This window comes from Oryza sativa, chromosome 7, assembly GCF_034140825.1.
Source record: "Oryza sativa Japonica Group chromosome 7, ASM3414082v1".
Classification (NCBI taxonomy): domain Eukaryota; kingdom Viridiplantae; phylum Streptophyta; class Magnoliopsida; order Poales; family Poaceae; genus Oryza; species Oryza sativa.
The window spans coordinates 5,816,981-5,836,991 of NC_089041.1; the positions used below are offsets into that span (position 1 = coordinate 5,816,981).

The 20,011-nt window shown below is 39.7% G+C and overlaps 3 protein-coding genes across 3 annotated transcripts; 1 reads left to right on the forward strand and 2 right to left on the reverse strand.

The window, feature by feature from the left end:
* The first annotated feature begins 1,091 nt into the window (after positions 1-1,091).
* Positions 1,092-1,734, forward strand: LOC4342688 (13 kDa prolamin C). Its single transcript, NM_001403031.1, has one exon. It carries the CDS (start codon positions 1,148-1,150, stop codon positions 1,616-1,618), a length of 471 nt encoding a protein of 156 aa, NP_001389960.1. The 5' UTR covers positions 1,092-1,147; the 3' UTR covers positions 1,619-1,734.
* Positions 1,735-6,551: 4,817 nt separating this feature from the next.
* On the reverse strand, positions 6,552-9,198 carry LOC4342689 (sugar transport protein 8). The gene is made up of 2 exons (XM_015790691.3): positions 7,916-9,198; positions 6,552-7,233 (listed from the first exon to the last, which is right to left on the reverse strand). The coding sequence occupies exons 1-2, from the start codon at positions 9,020-9,022 to the stop codon at positions 6,793-6,795; spliced, it is 1,548 nt and encodes a 515-aa protein (XP_015646177.1). The 5' UTR covers positions 9,023-9,198; the 3' UTR covers positions 6,552-6,792.
* Positions 9,199-10,121: 923 nt separating this feature from the next.
* On the reverse strand, positions 10,122-15,945 carry LOC4342690 (cycloartenol-C-24-methyltransferase 1-like). The gene is made up of 14 exons (NM_001403032.1): positions 15,814-15,945; positions 15,220-15,328; positions 14,179-14,245; positions 13,571-13,644; positions 13,367-13,451; positions 13,216-13,271; positions 12,795-12,849; positions 12,605-12,652; positions 12,271-12,354; positions 11,976-12,176; positions 11,636-11,761; positions 10,825-10,922; positions 10,591-10,669; positions 10,122-10,502 (listed from the first exon to the last, which is right to left on the reverse strand). The coding sequence occupies exons 1-13, from the start codon at positions 15,932-15,934 to the stop codon at positions 10,612-10,614; spliced, it is 1,182 nt and encodes a 393-aa protein (NP_001389961.1). The 5' UTR covers positions 15,935-15,945; the 3' UTR covers positions 10,122-10,502; positions 10,591-10,611.
* Between the last annotated feature and the right edge of the window lie 4,066 nt (positions 15,946-20,011).

Consider the following 20,011-nt stretch of genomic DNA (forward strand, 5'->3'; position numbering starts at 1 on the left):
GGCCGACAGTTCAACCGGAAAAAACCAGAACCCGTTCAGTTCAAAAGAAAGACCGGACATGCATATGACCCGCTTTGAACCGGCAGAACCGGTCGGTTTTTCTATGAACCGGTCATTAAACCGTCCCCGGTTAGACCGAACAAGCCACAATAATCTTGAAATGGGCCTTGATGTGGCCCAATTGGTCTGCCTAGAGCGTTTTGGTTGGCAAAAATCAATCTCCTATTCTCGGCACGTGTGATATACAATGGTAAGTGAGATATACAATTCTCGGCACGGCTACATTACAAGGTGTCGCATTGTGTCAATGTTTGGTTAATTTGCTAGATTCACATAATACATGCCAGGAAGTTCAGAACAATGTGTTGCCTTTCACCGGAAAACTTTGTTGGAGCAAATGCCTTCTTCTTTTTTGCTTCTGCTTCTTGAGTCCATGTGGAGGAAGCAGTAGATAGCTGATGATATCAGGATTCCTTCTGTGTCTGTGTAGGTGTAGCAACACCACTATAATTTTTATTTAGCAACACAATATCAATTTGGTCTATAAAAGTATGAATTAAATCAATCCCCAACCACAATTAGAGTAAGTTGGTGAGTTATTGTAAAGCTCTGCAAAGTTAATTTAAAAGTTATTGCATTAACTTATTTCGTATCACAAACAAGTTTTCACAAGAGTATTAATGGAACAATGAAAACCATTGAACATACTATAATTTTTTTTCTTACTGAAATTATATAATTCAAAGAGCATAAACCCACACAGTCGTAAAGTTCCACGTGTAGTGCATTATCAAAATAATAGCTTACAAAACATAACAAACTTAGTTTCAAAAGTTGCAATCCTTATCACATTGACACATAAAGTGAGCGATGAGTCATGTCATTATTTTTTTGCTCACCATCATGTATATATGATGGGCATAAAAGTTACTTTGATGATGATATCAAAGAACATTTTTAGGTGCACCTAACAGAATATCCAAATAATATGACTCACTTAGATCCTAATATAGCATCAAGCAAAACTAACACTCTAAAGCAACCGATAGGGAAACATCTATAAATAGACAAGCATAATGAAAACCCTCCTCATCCTTCACACAATTCAAACATTATAGTTGAAGCATAGTAGTAGAATCCTACAAAAATGAAGATCATTTTCGTATTTGCTCTCCTTGCTATTGTTGCATGCAACGCTTCTGCACGGTTTGATGCTCTTAGTCAAAGTTATAGACAATATCAACTACAATCGCATCTCCTGCTACAGCAACAAGTGCTCAGCCCATGCAGTGAGTTCGTAAGGCAACAGCATAGCATAGTGGCAACCCCCTTCTGGCAACCAGCTACGTTTCAATTGATAAACAACCAAGTCATGCAGCAACAGTGTTGCCAACAGCTCAGGCTGGTAGCGCAACAATCTCACTACCAGGCCATTAGTAGCGTTCAGGCGATTGTGCAGCAACTACAGCTGCAGCAGGTCGGTGTTGTCTACTTTGATCAGACTCAAGCTCAAGCTCAAGCTTTGCTGGCCTTAAACTTGCCATCCATATGTGGTATCTATCCTAACTACTACATTGCTCCGAGGAGCATTCCCACCGTTGGTGGTGTCTGGTACTGAATTGTAATAGTATAATGGTTCAAATGTTAAAAATAAAGTCATGCATCATCATGCGTGACAGTTGAAACTTGATGTCATATAAATCTAAATAAAATCACCTATTTAAATAGCATTCATGTATGAGGTTGCATTATCATAGCTAATTACCATCACAAAGAACTTTACAATTACTATGTGCATGCATTTGATCCTAAGCTACTTTGGCTATTAGATACAAATGGAGTGTATTAAGCAAGTCCAACTTTTCATTCTAATAGGAACAAACTTGAAGCACATATGTCAATTACTATATCCCCAACAATTGATACACTATAGCAGTGGTTGCAATGGCAGCTGCAGGAATTGCTAGTGAACCCAACAGCCCATATAACTGAATTGAAGCCATGTCAGACATCCGTAATGAACAACAAATAATTCCAAATAGTGCATAACCAATAAATACTTAAAGATTTGTCTTTCAACACTAATGTTTGCATTTCATGCAATTGTATTGCTCTGGAAGCACCTTTTAACAGGTTGTATCATCACATGCATTACATTGGAGGATAAGGATATAAGAGATCATATATAGAATAGAGGATATGGTGTTTTAGAAAAAGAAGATGAAGAATATACATTGTGAAACAGTGCATGATATAGGCACATCACTTAATACATTAAAAGCACTGCCAGAAATCTATGTTGGTGAACAAATGCTCACTGGTTGTCTCACTTATATCACCATTCACCAAGTTCACCGTATGTAACAAGCACTTGGCCCCATGGTTCCCCTTACCGTTTTTGACGCGGTTACCACATGGTTACCGCAAAAAACCGTGTGGTAACCGTGAGACATACCGTGGTTTCAAAAACTAAAAAGGTTACCGCGTGTGATAGCCGCGCAGTTTTGTAAACCCTGCTTGGCCCTACACCACCCCAGCCATTAATTCTTGTCCTTCTCTGTACAACGCAACGAGGAAATACATCATGGGCATAGGGAATAATTAGCAAGTTTAGCAAAAATGAATGGCACAATTGTATAGCATGAGTGATGATGCAATGAGGAAACATAAGAACATCAGCCAGGTGTTTCTCCCCCTCAACTCCTGCTTGTCCCAAGCAAAACAAAAATGTAGCTTTGGTTCAGTCAAGGCGAGTCAGTCCAGCTAGAGATTAACCACCTTATTATTACTATTTTTTTATTATTACTACCCTAGCTTACCCAAAAAAATGAACATTTTTCATTTTTAATTTTAAAAATAAATCCATCCAAAACTTATTTTCAAGATTTGAACATTTGACCACGCCAACTAAACTGGCGTGTCAAAACAATACCGTCATGCCACTCCCGCTGGTCACACCGGCGGGGACCGACCTCACTGGTAGGGGTGGACAAAAAAGCTTGGGCTCGTGAGCTCGGCTCAAGCTTGGCTTGGGCTCGCATAGCTCGGCTCGGCTCGAAAGCCAAACGAGCCAAGCCCAAGCCTCCTTCCTACCTCGTTTCCGAAACGACCCAAGCCCGAGCTGGCTCACGAGCCACTCGTGAGCTCGCTTGGCTTGGTACAATAGGGTCATATGCAAAAAAAAATTACACCTTTTCTAACTATTTATTTGTTGAAAATTATAACTTTGATTGTCATATTATCTATTTATGTGTTGTGATGACATATTAAAGAAAAATATCGCTTTATTACACATTCTATGTGGTAAAATATTGCTCAATTTCTCCTAGTCTTGCTTGAGATTTACTTGATGCCAGGCTCGCTTGGCTCGGTACAATAGGGTCATATGCAAAAAAAATTACACCTTTTCTAACTATTTATTTGTTGAAAATTATAACTTTGATTGTCATATTATCTATTTATATGTTGTGATGACATATTAAAGAAAAATATCACTTTATTACACATTCTATGTGGTAAAATATTGCTCAATTTCTCTTAGTCCTGCTTGAGATTTACTTGATGCCAGGCTCGCGAGCTAGCTCGAGCTGGCTCGAGCCCATAAACGAGCCGAGCCGAGCTGCAGTTTTAGCTCGTTGTTTGTAGCGAGCCAAGCCAAGCCGAGGTTCCCTTGCACCAAGCTTTCATGATTCCACCCCTACTCACTGGTGTGGCAGCGTTATTTGGCCACGCGTGGCAGGATAAAACCGTCACGTCCGCTACAGGTGGTGTGCCAGTGTCATCTTGTCACACTAGATGAGCTAGTGTGCCTAAAAGGTTCAAATTTTAGAAATAATTTTGAAAGGGTTTGTTTTTAAAATTTAAAATTAAAAAGGTTCAAAAAATTAAAAAAAATCCCTAGCTTACACACCGGAAATGAACTAGAAACTTAAAGGCATGTGAGCTTCTAACGAGCACACGTTCCATTAGGTAATCTGGCATATGTGACATATAGTAAGGGCTCTATTTTTTTAATTATTTGCTGGATTATTAAAATAGATTATTTTCACCCATCCCATAGCTGGTGAAAACATTCCCCACGCTGTTCCGAATAACAATGCCGACGCTACCAATTTATTTTCACCCATCCCATAGCTGGTGCCTGCCACACACCTGCCACTTGGGTTCTTTCCCCGCACCCATTCACATCACTTTGTCTTCCCTCCGACACAATTTTTCCTTTCTCATTTTCCAGCGTTGCACTGCCAGACGGGCACAAGGAATTCCATAGATTCAGAAGGAAAGATGCAGAGCCCTTTACCGTCGCTTGCCCAGAACCGAAGACACAGTCATTACGCAGGTACCAAGCTCGCCATAGGACAAGGAGAAACTGCGCCCGCTCGTTTTCGCTCAGCTTATCGAGTCCCCCAAGAAGCCACCCTGGGCCTAGCTTCGACAGGGAACGCTTATCCGGTAACCTCCAGCTCGCCCGCAGAGTTTCACGGAGGGCCCTTGGCCGGGTACATGAAATCACCGCGTGAAACTCGTCTTCCTCCCCCTGGCCGCAGATAGTACAGGTCGCAACTGCTTGCAGCTTTCGTTTACACCTGTTCTTCTGGGTAGCCAGATAATTTCGGGCTAGACGCCAGGCGAAAATACGGACCTTTGGTGGCACAGGTGTACTCCAAATTCTTCGCCAGATGGAGCGATCACCGTCCGTTTCTCTACTACTGCCTTCTCCATCCGGATGGAACTTGTTCAGCCACGCTAAACGATAAGCAGACCTCACCGAGAAAATCCCTGATTTTTCGTAGTGCCAAGCTAGGAAATCCTCATCCTGGTATGGCGACAAATTGATTTTCAGGATCTCTTCCACATCAAGTGGGTGACAGACGTGCTTGATCAGATCAACGTCCCAGCTCTTTTCCCCTTGTTTCAGCAGCTGCGAGACCCAGCGAAGACGGCAGCGTCCGCTCCTTCCCATAAGCATGAGAGAGGAGGCTCGGGGAATCCATTTATCCCGCCAAATCCTGACCTTGGTCCCATCCCCAATTCGCCATATAAGTCCTGTCTTCAGCAACTGCAACCCATGTTCAATCCCTTTCCATGTCGGAGACGCTTCAGCCGGGAAGACCGCATCTACTAGTTCACAATTAGGATAATACTTAGCTTTTAATTAGGATATATATATGTATATATATATATGTATATATTGTAATATTCCAGTATTCCACCCCCCCCCCCCCCAACCCCAAAACAACAAATCAGTTTTCAAGTTAAGCTCACTAGCAAATCGACAAAAAAAAAAAGGGCAGTCCAGCATATATATATAAACGTTCATGCACAATGTACATGTACATACGAATTTATTAGTTCTTTTTCTCAATGTTCAGATAAGTTTTGTTGAGTGATAAATAATCACTGTACACTATATTGTTATTTTTTTAAGGAAATCTTTCATCATTGTTTGTACTGCATCGAAGAGAAAAATGGGTGTGTAAATGCACATTCTCTCGCGAGAGATTAAAATCCATCTTCTATTTTGCCTTTTTTTTCTCTATAATTTCTAGTGGATATCGATTGAGAACAGCTAGAAATTACTTATAAGCATATTTTTCATGGATTCTATTTAAGATACAAAACTACTACACATGGGTACATGCTAACCAAGGTTTACAAATGCAAAAGCGAATAGAAATTTGCTGTGCCGAGCTGTTTTTCAAAAAGATTATATTCTTTTCTCCCAAAGATGAAGATGAAGATTAATTTTTTTCGTAAAACGAGGTGATATTAGCATATGATTGATTGAGTTTTAATTATAACAAACTTGAAAATAGATTAATATAATATTTTAGAACAACTTTCATATAGAAAGTTTCCACACGAAACGTACAGTTTAGCAGTTTGAAAAGCTTGCTACAAAAATCTTAATCTTCATCCAACAAGAAGAACGGAACCTAAACGATAGATCTGAATCCATGACTTGAACATGCATGAACAGTACGGTGAGTTAAAGAGATACATTTCGATCCATGATTTAAACATACATACATAACTGGGTGCAGATATTTGGTCATTATTTATTGTATTTGTAATTATATACGTACTCATAAAAATTATTAAGAACGCAGTAAATTCATAAAATTAAGCAGTTTTCATGGCGAATCTAATAACATTATTTTCACATATAACATTCGGATATTTTGCCTATCATGAGATAGTTCGTATATCTAAATTAATCCCCAACGATTTTCTAGCAGTGATTCAGATATCACAGGCTAATCTCGTAATACATAAAGATGATTATGTTCAAAACATGATTTAGGTTAAAAAAATTCCAAGCGAATCCGTAAACTATATTCATGTTTCAGATAGCCGGCCTTTGGTTGATTATGAAAAACGATTATATTATTCACATTTTAAATAGTTTTGTGCTATAGACATGTATATGAAAGACAAAACGAGTTAAAGAAAACTTTTTTAGAAAAAAGAAACTGTGTGACCACGATCTTGATACAGGAAAAGTTTGAATTAGTATGTTCAATTCTGTTCATGTACATTTGCTATATATATTATTGCCTTCATTTGCAATTATACTGAATACTCGCTCGAGGAATAAATCGGTACATGTACGCATGCCTCTCAATAATTTGAATGTGAATTTGAGAGTACGTAGTTCATCTCATCATAATCATCCACACCCAAATAAATTACTACATTCCGATTACTCATAAATAATAGGTAAAACTAATTTCAATTTGACTTGATTTCATCAATGGATCTTCAAATCAAATCAAATTTCAAACCCATCCATCAGCAGTTACCAATCCTGCCATCCCCGGCATCGGTGAAGAACCTCTTCCAGAACCAATGGCGGCGCCACACCGTGTCGACCATCTCGTCGATGGGCACCCCCTTCGTCTCCGGCAGCAGCCAGAAGACGAAGGCGGCCATGATAACGATCCAGATAGCGAAGAAGAAGAAGATGAAGGCCTTCATACTGCACATCATGGAGAGGAAGGCCTGCGCGATGAGGAAGGTGAAGAGCATGTTGGAGCTCACGGCGAAGGAGAACCCCGTCGTCCTCGTCGCCAGGGGGAATGTCTCCGACGGGATTAGCCACCCCAGGGGCCCCCACGACCACGCGAAGCTCGAGACGTAGACGCAGATGAGCACCACGATCGCCACCGCCCACTTCTCGCCCGGATTGCCGTTCGCCTTCACGTGTTCCCACATGATCGCCCCCACCGCTGTCTGCCATGGATCTTTCATGTTAGTTTGTAGAACTAAAGGAACGCGAATGCTAAGAAATGACCTAATATCAGATAATTAGAAGGGGTGAGGCTTCGAATACAGGTCGTCCCCACCATCTTGCGGAGCTAGCCGGAAAACCTCTTGCCGTTTTTTGGGTTTCTCGAACTGGGAGAGGACTTATGTAAAAGTTTATATTAAAAATTAATATATGTTTCAAAATTTAAATGTGTAGTGTATTTAAAAGGAAGTTATAGTAAAATTATATAATAAAAAGATATATTTAAGTGCATCATATATTTAAAAAGAAAAGGTAACATAAACATGTACTCCCTCCGTTTTTTTAATAGATGACGCCGTTGACTTTTTCTCACATGTTTGACCATTCGTCTTATTTAAAAAATTTACGTAATTATAATTTATTTTGTTTTGGGTTGTTTTATCACTCACAGTACTTTAAGTGTGATTTATATTTTATACATTTGCATAAAATTTTTGAATAAGACGAATGGTCAAACATGTAAGAAAAAATTAATGGCGTCATCTATTAAAAAACGGAGGTAGTAGAAAAAACTATATTTTAAAAGCCAACTGTGTTATATATTTAGAAATAGAGATATATATACAAATATGTAATATGTTTAAAGGCTAAATTGCTTCGTGTGTAATATATGTAATATATTACCTGTGCGATGAGCATTTGGCCGCAGGCCTGGAGGAGGAGCCTGCGGCGGCCGATCTTGTCGACGGCGACGATGGAGACGAGCGTGGAGACGACGTTGACGCCGCCGGTGACGACGGCGGAGAGCAGCGACCCGTTGCTCTTGAACCCCATGGTCTGGAATAGCACGGGCGCGTAGAACATGATGGCGTTGATCCCCGTGAACTGCTGGAACACCTGCATCGCCACCGCGATCACCAGCGGCGGCCTCGACTCCCGCCGCCGCAGCCTCCGGTACGCCGACTCCTCCGCGCTCAGCGCCGCCGCCGCCTCGCATGCGCGCGCGATCTCGTCCAGCTCGTCGCCGACGTCGCGCGTGCCGCGGATCCTCTCCAGCGTGGCGCGCCCGGCGTCGCGCCGCCCGCGCTCCACGAGGCTCGTCGGCGTCTCGGTGATCACCAGCGAGCCCAGGAACAGCACCGCCGCGGGCACTCCGGCGCCGCCGAGGGAGTACCTCCACCCGGTGCTCGGGTGGGCGCTCGAGGTGAAGTAGTTGACGACGTTGGCGATGAGGATGCCGATGGTGACGTCGAGCTGGAAGAGGATGTTGAGCGCGCCGCGGATGTGCGCCGGCGCGATCTCCGACAGGAACAGCGGCGCCGCCTGGTTGCCGAACCCGACGCCGACGCCGAGGCAGATCCTCCCCACGATCAGCATCGCCAGGTTCGCCGCGCCGGCGCACAGCGCCGTCCCGCCGAGGAAGAACACCGACGCGAGCTGCATCGTGCGCCGCCGCCCCAGCCGCGTGCACAGCCTCGACGCCGCGAAGCTGGCGGCCAGCGCGGCGAGGTACAGCGACGAGGTGAACAGCTGCAGCCGCTGGTCGTCGAACTTGCAGTAGTTGTTCTCCCTCGCGCGGTGCTTCCGCGCGTACACCGACGGGAAGAACTTGATCAGGAAGCCGTCCATGGCGGTCACGCCGCCGGAGATGCCGACGTCGTAGCCGAACATGAGCCCGCTCGTCGCCGCGATGATGCCGCACAGCCACACGTACCACGTGATCTTCCCCTTGAACTCCCGCCGCTCGCCGCCGCCGGCGACCTTGGCCTCGACGGCGAAACCACCCGCCATTGATGACGTCAACGACGACGACGAGATCAATCAAATGGAGATGATGAGGAAGAAGATGACCAAGAGGTGGTCGAGTATATATAGAGGATTTTATTAATGGAGATAAGATGTGGATAAATTGGAGTGATCTCATGCATTCGCATGCAGATAAAATAAATTAAAATTGAATTGAATTTGAATTAAACTTGGTCAACGAACAGATTAACTGAAGGGGTTTAATTAAGCAGATCGGATTAGTTACTAGCTAGAACTAATCAGGATAGAGTTTTCCGGGGGGTTTTTTTGGGGGTTTTTTTCACACGGTGACGGTGACATGCATGCAGTTTAGGGGAGTTGGATTAGTCCTTTTTTAAGGAATTTATAGTTGGATTAATGGTTAGGAGTAATTAGGATTAATCGGATCAGCCGATCTCAACAGTGACCAGTTCTCCTGCGACAAGCCCGTTCGTTCTCTTGACACGTGGCACCAATTCATTCGCTCTCAATCTATTAATGGTAATTTAATCTCCAACCCAATCCAAATGCAAAAATTGAAAGAAAAAAAAACGCGTTTCTCACAAGATGGACTGTTCCTGTGATGACTATTTTTGTCTCTACAGGCCGTCCTAAACTCGTAAATATATTATCTCTACCGTGTATTTTATTATTTTTTTGAAAAAAAAAAGTATGCACAAAAATGGATTTTGGCCATTAATTTATCTCTATTGATTTTTGAAAAAACCTTTACATGATTTTTATCTGTCGCTCTGTTCTGCTTATGCCAAAGATGGACGTTGTGCAAAATTGAATTGATCAAGAGCAGCTTGTGCACAGTAATTCTCTGTTGTAGTATGCCTTTTGCCTCGAAACTGATTAAAACAGAACCCAAAATAAAGAGCATGAGTTAACTAAAGAAAGTTAACCCGTAATCTTGATGCTATAGCATGCTTCAAAATTATACCCTCGAATGCTAAAAAAATAGTACTCCCTCCGTTTCATAATGTAAGTCATTCTAGCATTTCCCATATTTATTTTGATACCAATAAATCTAGACATATATATCTATCTAGATTCATTAGCATAAATATAAATGTGGGAAATGCTAGAATGACTTACATTGTGAAACTGAGAAAGTACAGGTAATAATCATCACTTATATTTGTCGAAGAACAATATGAAAAGAAAGCTATCAAGCAGGTGCCTTATTGCAAAGTTACAATACACACTGGCGAATGAACTGCAAACTTAACTTATGTGTCACTAACAACTTAGAAACGAGCAAACAAAAACCAGTCAGTTCATCGTCTTAGACTAAAACAGGCACCCTGCAGACAAGTGCCTTGATCAAACGGTTTTTACACGGCAAACCAACAGACGAAAATTCACCAGTTAAACACATTTCAGCATCTCTTCGTACGCATAAGAACTCTTCAAGCTTCTGAGCTTCATCAGGTGTTTCTTTGACCGCCATAATGTTTCTTTCAAACTCCTCGCCTTATCTCTGCGAATTCACACATAATATGAGCTTAGGGAAACATTGCAGAAGATATTGGCCATGTTTTAATTGGCTGGCGAAAATCGTATGCTACCTGAAATGTGGTTCTGGGAGCTCATTCTGAGATAGGCTTGCGAACCAAAAAGAAGTACATCGGCGTGAAGATTTCCTTCCTGTAGTTAATATATTTGCATTAGAACTTTGCATGAAGTATTAAACAGGAGAGGAAATGGAAAAACAGACAGCTGAACTGGAATTCCAGAATTCGTGACAATTATGTTGCTTTTCTGATTCCTGGTGCTGAAATATGAATCAGAGACAGACTTACTTGCCACCTTCGACGAGACCTTCAGCTGCCTTCTCTAAAAAGTTAGATACCCTTTCACTTCCTTGTGGGGCAAGGCCGACGTATTCCAATGCCTTCACCTAAAAAATAACAGAAGAGGATCTCAATTCCATTTCCATGCGAATCAAGAGTGAATATATACCATGATTAAATCAGGCTGTTATGGCCAGTTACAGTGGACAAAGCAGCCTGATCTTTGAATATTCAGTGTAACAAAGTTTTGATCGAATTTACCATACAAGCAATTTAGCACATCTGCTGAGCAGATTATGTCAAGTCTACCCGAAATTTGATACTTCTAGAAAAAAAATAGTATAGTACTTTTAAACTTTGCTAGCTATTAGTATAATTGTTTGTTTTATTTATTGTAAATGTCCAAAGAATGACTTTTCTAGCTAGCCCTGGTAGAACTTCTATAGGTTTTCATGTTACATAAACTATTACATGAACCATTGTTCTCAAAACCACTTTTAAAGGCAGCAGGGAACCTAAAACTTCATTAATTATTTTCCACCACAAGATTGGTGTGCCCCCGAATGTTCATTGGTATTAGGCCACATGTCACTGAAACAATGGAGTGGCACTAAAATGCACCCTCTTTGGGATGCCAACTCCTCAATTTTAAGCTTTTTTCTGTTCAGAGGGAGGAATTTGATAAGAAAGAATGTCTATAGTACGCTTTACTCCAAGGGACAAATCAAACTTGATTTCACTGTGCATCTTGAACAATCAACTCAGAACATAAGGTGTAGCAACAATAAAGAATGACTACAGATGTATCTGTTGGCCTTACCATTGTGCGAGTAATTGCACGCCCCACAGTAGTCAGACGGAAGCTACTCAAGGAAAACCGGCTTGGATCCAAGGGCAGGTACCAAGGAACCGGGGAATCTTCAGCAAGGTCTTTATCCCAAATAACCTTCACAGAAAAAAAAATTATGCCCATGGGAAAGGAATAACAAATAACAGAAGTGTTCATGAAACTGTGCTGCTTTGAAAGAAAACTGCTGTAACTGGCCAGAGTTTCTAAACTAACAATAGAGGTGGGCTACTCTTCCAGCCATGGGTTTTCCTCAGGTAAACCCAAACACACAATCAAACAAAAGAGAGGTAAAGCACAGCGTCTACATTACCTCAAACCCAGCATCTTTTGCAGCTTGAAGACATTGTTGAGTGCTTCGGATATCTGGCAGGCCATTGCCAAGCTCGATTTCATCCTTGATCCTCTTGTGTGTTGCATTGTTCGGTTCATAGTGATCAGTAATACACCACTCATACACAGCAAAACACTGGCCAGGCTTCAATACACGATAGATCTCCTTATAGCAGCCAACCTTTGACATGAAAAAACCAATTGACTTTGTGTCGCAAGGAGGGATTAAAGTTGATGATGAGTTTTAATATACAAGCAATAATTTGCAATCATACCGGATCAGGTGCGTGGCATGTTGCCTCAATGGCATAGACAGCATCAAAAGTGTTATCAGAAAACGGCATCTTCATGAAGTCTGCCTGTATAGAGACCAATATGTAGAATGTAACTGTTTGTCCTTCAGCTTATATATATTGTCAAATAAGTCTTCTCTGTACAGCTAAGCAAGTGCAGAGAGTCTACGCAAGGTAATTTGCAATATGTGATGGTTGCTGGAAAGGGATAAATAACATTTGCACAGAGATGCAGCTGCAAATAGATGATTGACTACTAAAAGATGGGGGAAAGAGGCAAAGAGCCAAAAAGAATGTCTATTTTAGCTAACTATACCTTCACAAAGTCGCAAGTTCCACTAACTCCTGCTACCCGATTAAGCTCCTGGATATTAAAACAAAAATCTTATGTCAACACAGGAGTAATGTGATGAACAGCAAACGCTGAAAACTGTTTACTAATCTGAAGTTCTTAACCATATGCAGAAGTAGAGTAAATCAAATTAAGTAAGGGAACATCAATTAACCTTTCCCCTAGTTATCTGGTACTCATTGTTGTTCAATCCAGTGACTGAAGCCAAGCTGCAGGAAACAGCAGATCATGGCCACATTAGTCATCTCTAGTTCATAATCCATAGTGAGGGGAAAAAAAGAGAAGTTTCCACACTTTTGAGGACAGTATTTTAGCAGAAAATGGATCATCAACACTGATATTTGGGAAAAAGAAATGCCCTAAGTAAACAATGAGCTCAATGCCATCTTCACCCAAAAAAATAACATATAATGAGGAAGTACAGGGTTGATACTTAACGACGTTGTCCTGGCACCATTATCCAAGATCAATTTACCACACGTTTAATTTTTAAATGTCAAATATTTATTATGCATATTAAAATTTCTGGCCCAAACACATTACAAGCAAGTGGACAGAAGGCCCATGAATCAAACCTAAATTTGGCAATTTCTCTTAGTGGTCCGCCTATTCCACAACCGACGTCCAAAACCTACAGTAGGGAAGTGAAGTTAACACTTTCATTCTAATGTTGTAGTGTAGAACCAGCAGGAAATCTTTATGATAGGTTTAAATAGGAAAATTAACCTTCATTCCTGGTTTCACTCCAAGCTGAAGGGCAAGAAAGTGCTCATGTCGCTTAATGCTTTCACGTAGGGATTCTCCATTCCATCTAAAACATTCAGGAACATGACAAGTTTCTGTCACTAGATGTCAGGTAATATGCAAAACTTCAACTACGTTCTCGTATTTCATTACAATGAGCACAGATGATCTCTCTAAAACCCTCACCTGTGAGCAAAGTGGAAGGATTCACCCCAACCATACTCATAGAAGCTGGTGGCAAGATCATAGTATTTATTAACCTGATAAGGCATTAATGCATTAGTTGCTAATATAAAAACTGAAAAACCCAAAATTATCTCCAATTAGCATGGGGTAAATGGGTGATGCAGCAAACAAAAAATTGTCACAAACTCTAAATTTGAAGGTTTCCTTCTTTCAAACAGAATAAAGAGGGGTTCAATTAGAAATATGTGACTAAAATACAATTGACATATAGCATAAACAGCAGAACCTAGAATATGTGTACTGTCTTGCTTCAACACTCAACATGACAATTTAAAAAGCACAATATTTGAGTTGTCTTAGATATCTCTTTGAATCAGTCGTGCTTAGTTAAATTTATAATCTAGTCAAGAAGAACTGAAGATTAACAGCTTTTTATCGTGCAAAAGTTGAAGCAAATTACAGACAAACAGTTGAAGCAAATTATGCAGATATAATCCTTTTAACTGAGCATCTAGAAAATGACTTGAGTAGGAAAGCAACAAATTTACAAAATAAGATATTCACAAAAATGTAATAATTCTGTCTTCTGAGAGACTAAGATGATTTACCATGTCTGTGTAGTTGGACTTTCTTGCTTCTTCTTTTCCTCCATAGTATCCATGGTATTTCTCATACCTTGCAAAACCAATTTATTTAAAATAAATAACAGTAAAATACAGGCCAAGTTCTGAGCACAAAAATCCTTTTTCTGAGTGTCAATAAAATTCTTGCTAAGCAGTTGATATGTTTTTTATACAGGGTAAATATTGAATGTATTGACAAATTCTTAATAGAATGTGCTAAAACTGGCATAGATAGAGATAGTTTAAAAGAGGATAAGCTTGTTTTAATAATTCTGTAATGGTGCCACAGTATGTACTCCTTTCCTTGATTAACCATAGAGCATAGTTTGACCTTGCACGAGAAATCAAGGATTAAAGAGGTGACAAAGGTGATGAAACATTAGAGAAGATGACGTGGGTGCACTCTCATTATTGATTCAGAAAGATGAGCGAGCATACTTTGTGGCAGTAACAAATAAAAGCAAATGAGAAGGAGTAAAAGACATGGGAATGGTAGAAAAAGCTCATATCTTATATTTATTGCTGGGTCTTTGGAATATTAATGGGAGGGGAGTACAATACGTATGGACAAGTTGGCATGGCTTGAAGTAGCCTATATAGTGATGGCCTGATGGGCGACCACAAAGCATCACATTCAATACACATGATAAAAACCTAGTACTATTCTAATAAGATGAAATAGGTGCAATGCATCAGGAGTTTTCAGATGTCCAGAACTGCTACCACCAAAAAAGAAGAAGAAAATTTCTGGGTGCAGAACGAAAAGTCGAGCAAACAACAGTGAGAAATTACGAAATCAGTGAATCTGTGCTTTCCTTGTTTAATCTCAGTCATACAAACTGAATTCTGAACCCTGAACTCTGAAGAGATGCATTCAAGTACAGCACAGCAGACATGCAAGTACAGTACATCACCAGAATCAAACCTGCATATCTAAATCTAAATCTAAATGCCAACAAAAATAAAAGAGAGAGAGAAAATAATAATCAACCAACGCAGAGAAACAAAGAGCAGAAGATGCTTTACTCATCGACAGCCGACTTGACCTCATCCTTGGTGATCTTCCCCCCGAGTCCAGATGCAAGATCCATGGCCCCAGACCTCGACATCGCGGCGTCGATCACCGGAGCTCCACCTGCAACCAACAGCAGCAAAGTTCCTCACGGAAATCAGGAGCATCCACCTCCTCACTTTCCTCCCAAATCCGAACAAACCACACACATATATATTCCAAAAAAAATTCAAACGGTAGTGCGAAAGGGATGGATATGATTTATTTTCTTCACCCTTTTTTGCCCGTCCCTTTCCCCCCAACCTCTCCTCCTCATCTTTTCACCCCCAAACAAAGAACAAAAATACTAGCCAATCACCCAGGCCGCAAATGCGGTGTACCAATCAGCCGCCGATCAGGCCATGGATGGAGGAGGCCGCACGGCGAGCAGGGCCACGATCCCGTGACGGTAGGGCGCTCCCCCCCCCCCCCTCCTCTCTCTCCCGGGGATGGGTCTGGAACTCGAGATCGCGACAGAGCCGAGCCGAGACGATGCGTGCGATAGGAGCAATGCATGTGCGCCGGCGAGCGGACGCGGGAGGAGGAGGACGAGGAGGGGAGGTGCTTACCGGACGGTGAGGGCGGCGGCGGCGGCGGTCGCCGGAGACGAGAACTCCGGCCGGCGAGGAGGGAGGTGGGGAGGATGGGGTGGCTTCTCTCCCTCGCGTGGGTTTTATCGTGGGGTTGCATCTCGGCTCAATATTGATTATTTTTTTCTATTTTTATTATATAAAATAATACTCCATCTGTCCCCCATATATATATATATATATATATATATATATATATATATATATATGGGGGACAGATGGAGTATTATTTTATATATATATATATATATATATAAATAAATAAAAGAACCTGATACTGGATGGGATAATCCCTAGTTAAGTTTTTTAAGATAATGATAAAACTTTCAGTATCTAAACTAACTAGACTTGCACGCTAAAATACCTGGATTTGAACGAATTATTATGGAGTGGCTACTTAAGCCCGGTTTCACGTATTGATAGGAGTATGAAGTTTGTGTGTTAAATTATATTTGTTCTAAAATTTTGGATTTCATCTAAATAATAGGAAAATAATGATTTATTTAAATGTTATTAATATAATCGTGAATCCAGATCTAACGATTTATGAAGTTACGAATATCAGTTTCAAAAAATTTTGGATCTAGAGCTACGTGCCTATGTCGAAGAGGGCCCTAATTTATGGTTTCTAATTTTATTTTCTTCTATTATATGAAAGATATATGGCACATCCTACTTCAAATATGTCTTTTAACACATGTTAAAAAAGACAAAGGCTAATAAAATGCTCTAACATCACTGAAAACTTTTAAAAGCGTGCTTTTATCGTAGAGGAGATGGTAATAAATAAAGTTTTTGAGAAAATAAGTCCAAGCATGCAAATTTGTGCATCATCATTCTTCTTCAACTACGAAATACTTCCTCTATCTCATAATAAGTTTATTTTTAGCTCATTTTATTTGTTTTAAAATAAATTTAATTTTAGAGTAACCATTGCATCGGAGTTTGTGAAAGTAGCGAACAATTGTACTCCATTTGAAGTAGATAAAATCGGAAATGGTTACATTGAGATTTGATAAATTAAGGGTTTGTTAGGCATAGCTCTAGCTCTATCTCTCCTGAAATTATAGTCCAATCAAACGGTTTCAGTTTCACCCAAAATGCGAGCGGAGTTGGTTGAAATACTTTTACAAAATGAACTAGAGATGTGAAACTGGGTTTAGGCAGCTCCACCTCCACAACTCCATTTCAAACCCTAACTCCTAAAGTTAAATTTAAGATATTGAGCCCTATCAAATGAGAAGTTAAATTTATAAGTTAGAGGCCTACCAAATAGAATGCGTGTTTGGTAGGGCTCCAACTCTCAAATTTAACTCTATGAGTTGGGGTTTAGAGTGGAGCTGTCTAAACCTAGCTCCACCTTTTTAGTTCATTTATAGAGCATTTTTGTCAGCTTCACTTCTTTTTGAATAAAGCTAAAATTATTTGGTTGGACTCTAGCTTCAGGAAAAATGGAGCTAGAGCAAACCAAATAGTTCATATATGTTCTTGGCAGCTCTTTAGCTTACAAGCTTCAGCTATATTTAAAATATAAAGGTTGGTTTAAAGTTATTTCAACTTTCTTCCGTTGTTTTCTATTTTTCAGCATCATATCAACTCAAGTCGTTAAAAGTAAAAGTATAAAATCCTAGAGCCCTATACAATTATTTTCATTGTTTGGGTCCCGCATCATAGCTTATATAGCCACACTAAAAATCTCAGCGAAGGAAAAAAAAAGAAAGAAAAGAAAAACATGCACATCGACGATGAACTGTCACCGTAGAGCCTAGTAGAGCATTATATAGCTTCATCTAATTCTAATAAGGTGCAAGATAGTGTTTGCGATAGATTAAGATGAAGATAAAGTAGAGCTGAAAAAACTAGAAAATTATTAGCGCATAACTAATTAAGTTTAAATATTATAAATTTAAAAAATAGATTTGTTCGATATTTCAAAGCAACTTACACATAGACATTATTTAGCAATTTAAAAAACATGTTAATAAAAATTAAGTTAAAATTTATATGTTAATTCGAAAATAATGTGCACGGTCAAGTACTTAGCTTAAAAAAGGTAACCAGCTAGTACTAGCAGGGAGAAACAGTGTCCAGCTGCTGCTGCGGCAAGAGCCTGGAATGAGGTGGATCCTGCCAAGCCAGCATTTTGAAGACATCATAGCTAGGCTGTCGTGCGTCCAAAAATATAGCAATGTTGGCGAAATAAAATAGTCACAAACCAACAACATAGCGCCATAGCGATATATTAGGCGTTCAAAAATATAGCTTCCCTACCAACTCATTAATCCCTTGGTTCTAGATTTAATACGGATACTTATATTTATAACTAACTTTTTTTTATGGTAGGTAACGTACCTGTCTTCTGAAGATGATTATAGAGATAGAGTGTGCTTATGTACACATTATGAACATCTACATTTATATATACTTTTAAAAGCACTTTAATACACTATATAATAGAGTTATTTTTTAACCGTACGTGTAGTCGAACTGGTGAGCCAGCGATCGATCACTATTTTATCTAGAGATGGTAACGGGGCACCACCCTATTCACTACTCGTGACTCATGAGCACGCATCAATCAGATGAAATTTTTACTTATCAGAAATTGGTAAATTGAGTTGGAAAAATTAATCAAACCTATAAATAAAATTCACAATTAAACTGCAGTAAGGCCTGCCACCTTTGAAACACGAGAATTGTTTTTATGCCTAACGGAATTTAACTAACTAATTCATCTGAAAATATCGTAAAATTTGCGTGAATAATTAAGGAGACCGTGGCAACAAAGATGTGCAGCTGCGTATTCATTTATCAAAGAAGGAAAAACGTAAATAGCTGAAGTTAATTTGGTGTAATATAATATAATATCAAAATATAATAATTAGTATTGGATTGAACATATACCAACACTACAAATTTATCATAATATTATAGTTTGAAATCGAGGGAGTACTTTGTTAACGACAAATGGCGTATACCATCAGTACAGTACTAGTACTACTTAATTCGACCGTTTGCTGACAAGGAATTGAAGCAAAAACGACATGAAATCGGAGAGAGCTGACTGCACTAATCAGATTCACACATATTTTTCATTTCTATCGTATCAATCCAACTTGCATTGATTGCTTTTAGTTGAAGCGGTGAATTCATGTTTTGGTGTGTATGAAATCATCATGCAGGTAGTTGGGCGATTTTGTGAAAATTACGAAGATGATATACGTACCATAACGCAGTCGGATGGCAGATAGCGTAGTTCGTATTCGTACAGCAGCTCTAGTAAATTATTTGTCCGATTTTAATAGTTAAGGGTATACAATGTCTGGCTTTCGAGTTTATAAGGGTGTAATTCGATCGACCGCAATAGTTCCAAGGGTAAATCGTACATTTTCCTAATTATAATGATGGTGGTATGTGGTTTGTCCTTCATTAGCCTTCATCTTTCTCTGATCTCATCTTCGTCTCTCACGTCAAATTAGGATCCTCTGATTTTGAAGTCACAACTTCTTTATTTCTGACATGTAAATCCGAGTTTTTTTTGCCATAAAAAAAGTCACATGACATCAACCTTAGAGGATCATGTGTCTCTTGCGCCACTACCGTCGTCCCTCTTCTTCCTTTACTTACCTTCACGCCTTCTCTAAAATTATACCGCCCATCTTCTCATTGCTCTTTGGCCGAATGTGATACTAACAATATTCTCCCAATAAACTTGGATCTTCAAGATCTTCCTAGATTATTATAGCTGCATACTCCCTTCGTATAAAAAACTAATCTAGTATATAGTATCGGATGTGACATATCATAATACTGTGAATTTAGATATACATATATCTAAATTTATAGTACTAGTTTGGCTTTTTTACGAGACGAAAGTAGTATGTATATAAAGAAGCAGCCGTATGTTCCTGTTCAAAACGAGGACAATAGATATAGCAGAAACAATGGTGACACGACTACGAGCCACATGTGCTATGAGTGGGTCATGGATGTTGGCATCATGGTATGGTATATACTTACCGCAGCTGTCACCAGAGATGATAATTTCCTACTACATTCGTTATAATTTAAAATATACTAATATAATATTAAATTAGACATATTATAATATTACGAATCTAAAGTTCGGGATAGATATGATCTATCTAAATTTATAATATTGGAATGTGTCTAATTT

What these genes read in the sequence shown, in the direction of transcription:
- LOC4342689 (XM_015790691.3), bottom strand. Translation starts at nt 9,022, where the DNA reads ATGGCGGGTGGTTTCGCCGTCGAGGCCAAGGTCGCCGGCGGCGGCGAG. An exon ending in GCCAAATGCTCATCGCACAG is followed by an intron (nt 7,234 to 7,915) that starts GTAATATATTAC and finishes GATCCATGGCAG; the next exon opens with ACAGCGGTGGGGGCGATCAT.
- LOC4342688 (NM_001403031.1), top strand. Translation starts at nt 1,148, where the DNA reads ATGAAGATCATTTTCGTATTTGCTCTCCTTGCTATTGTTGCATGCAAC.
- LOC4342690 (NM_001403032.1), bottom strand. Translation starts at nt 15,934, where the DNA reads ATGCAACCCCACGATAAAACCCACGCGAGGGAGAGAAGCCACCCCATC. An exon ending in GAACTTGCGACTTTGTGAAG is followed by an intron (nt 12,355 to 12,604) that starts GTATAGTTAGCT and finishes GTCTCTATACAG; the next exon opens with GCAGACTTCATGAAGATGCC. An exon ending in CATGCCACGCACCTGATCCG is followed by an intron (nt 12,177 to 12,270) that starts GTATGATTGCAA and finishes TTCATGTCAAAG; the next exon opens with GTTGGCTGCTATAAGGAGAT.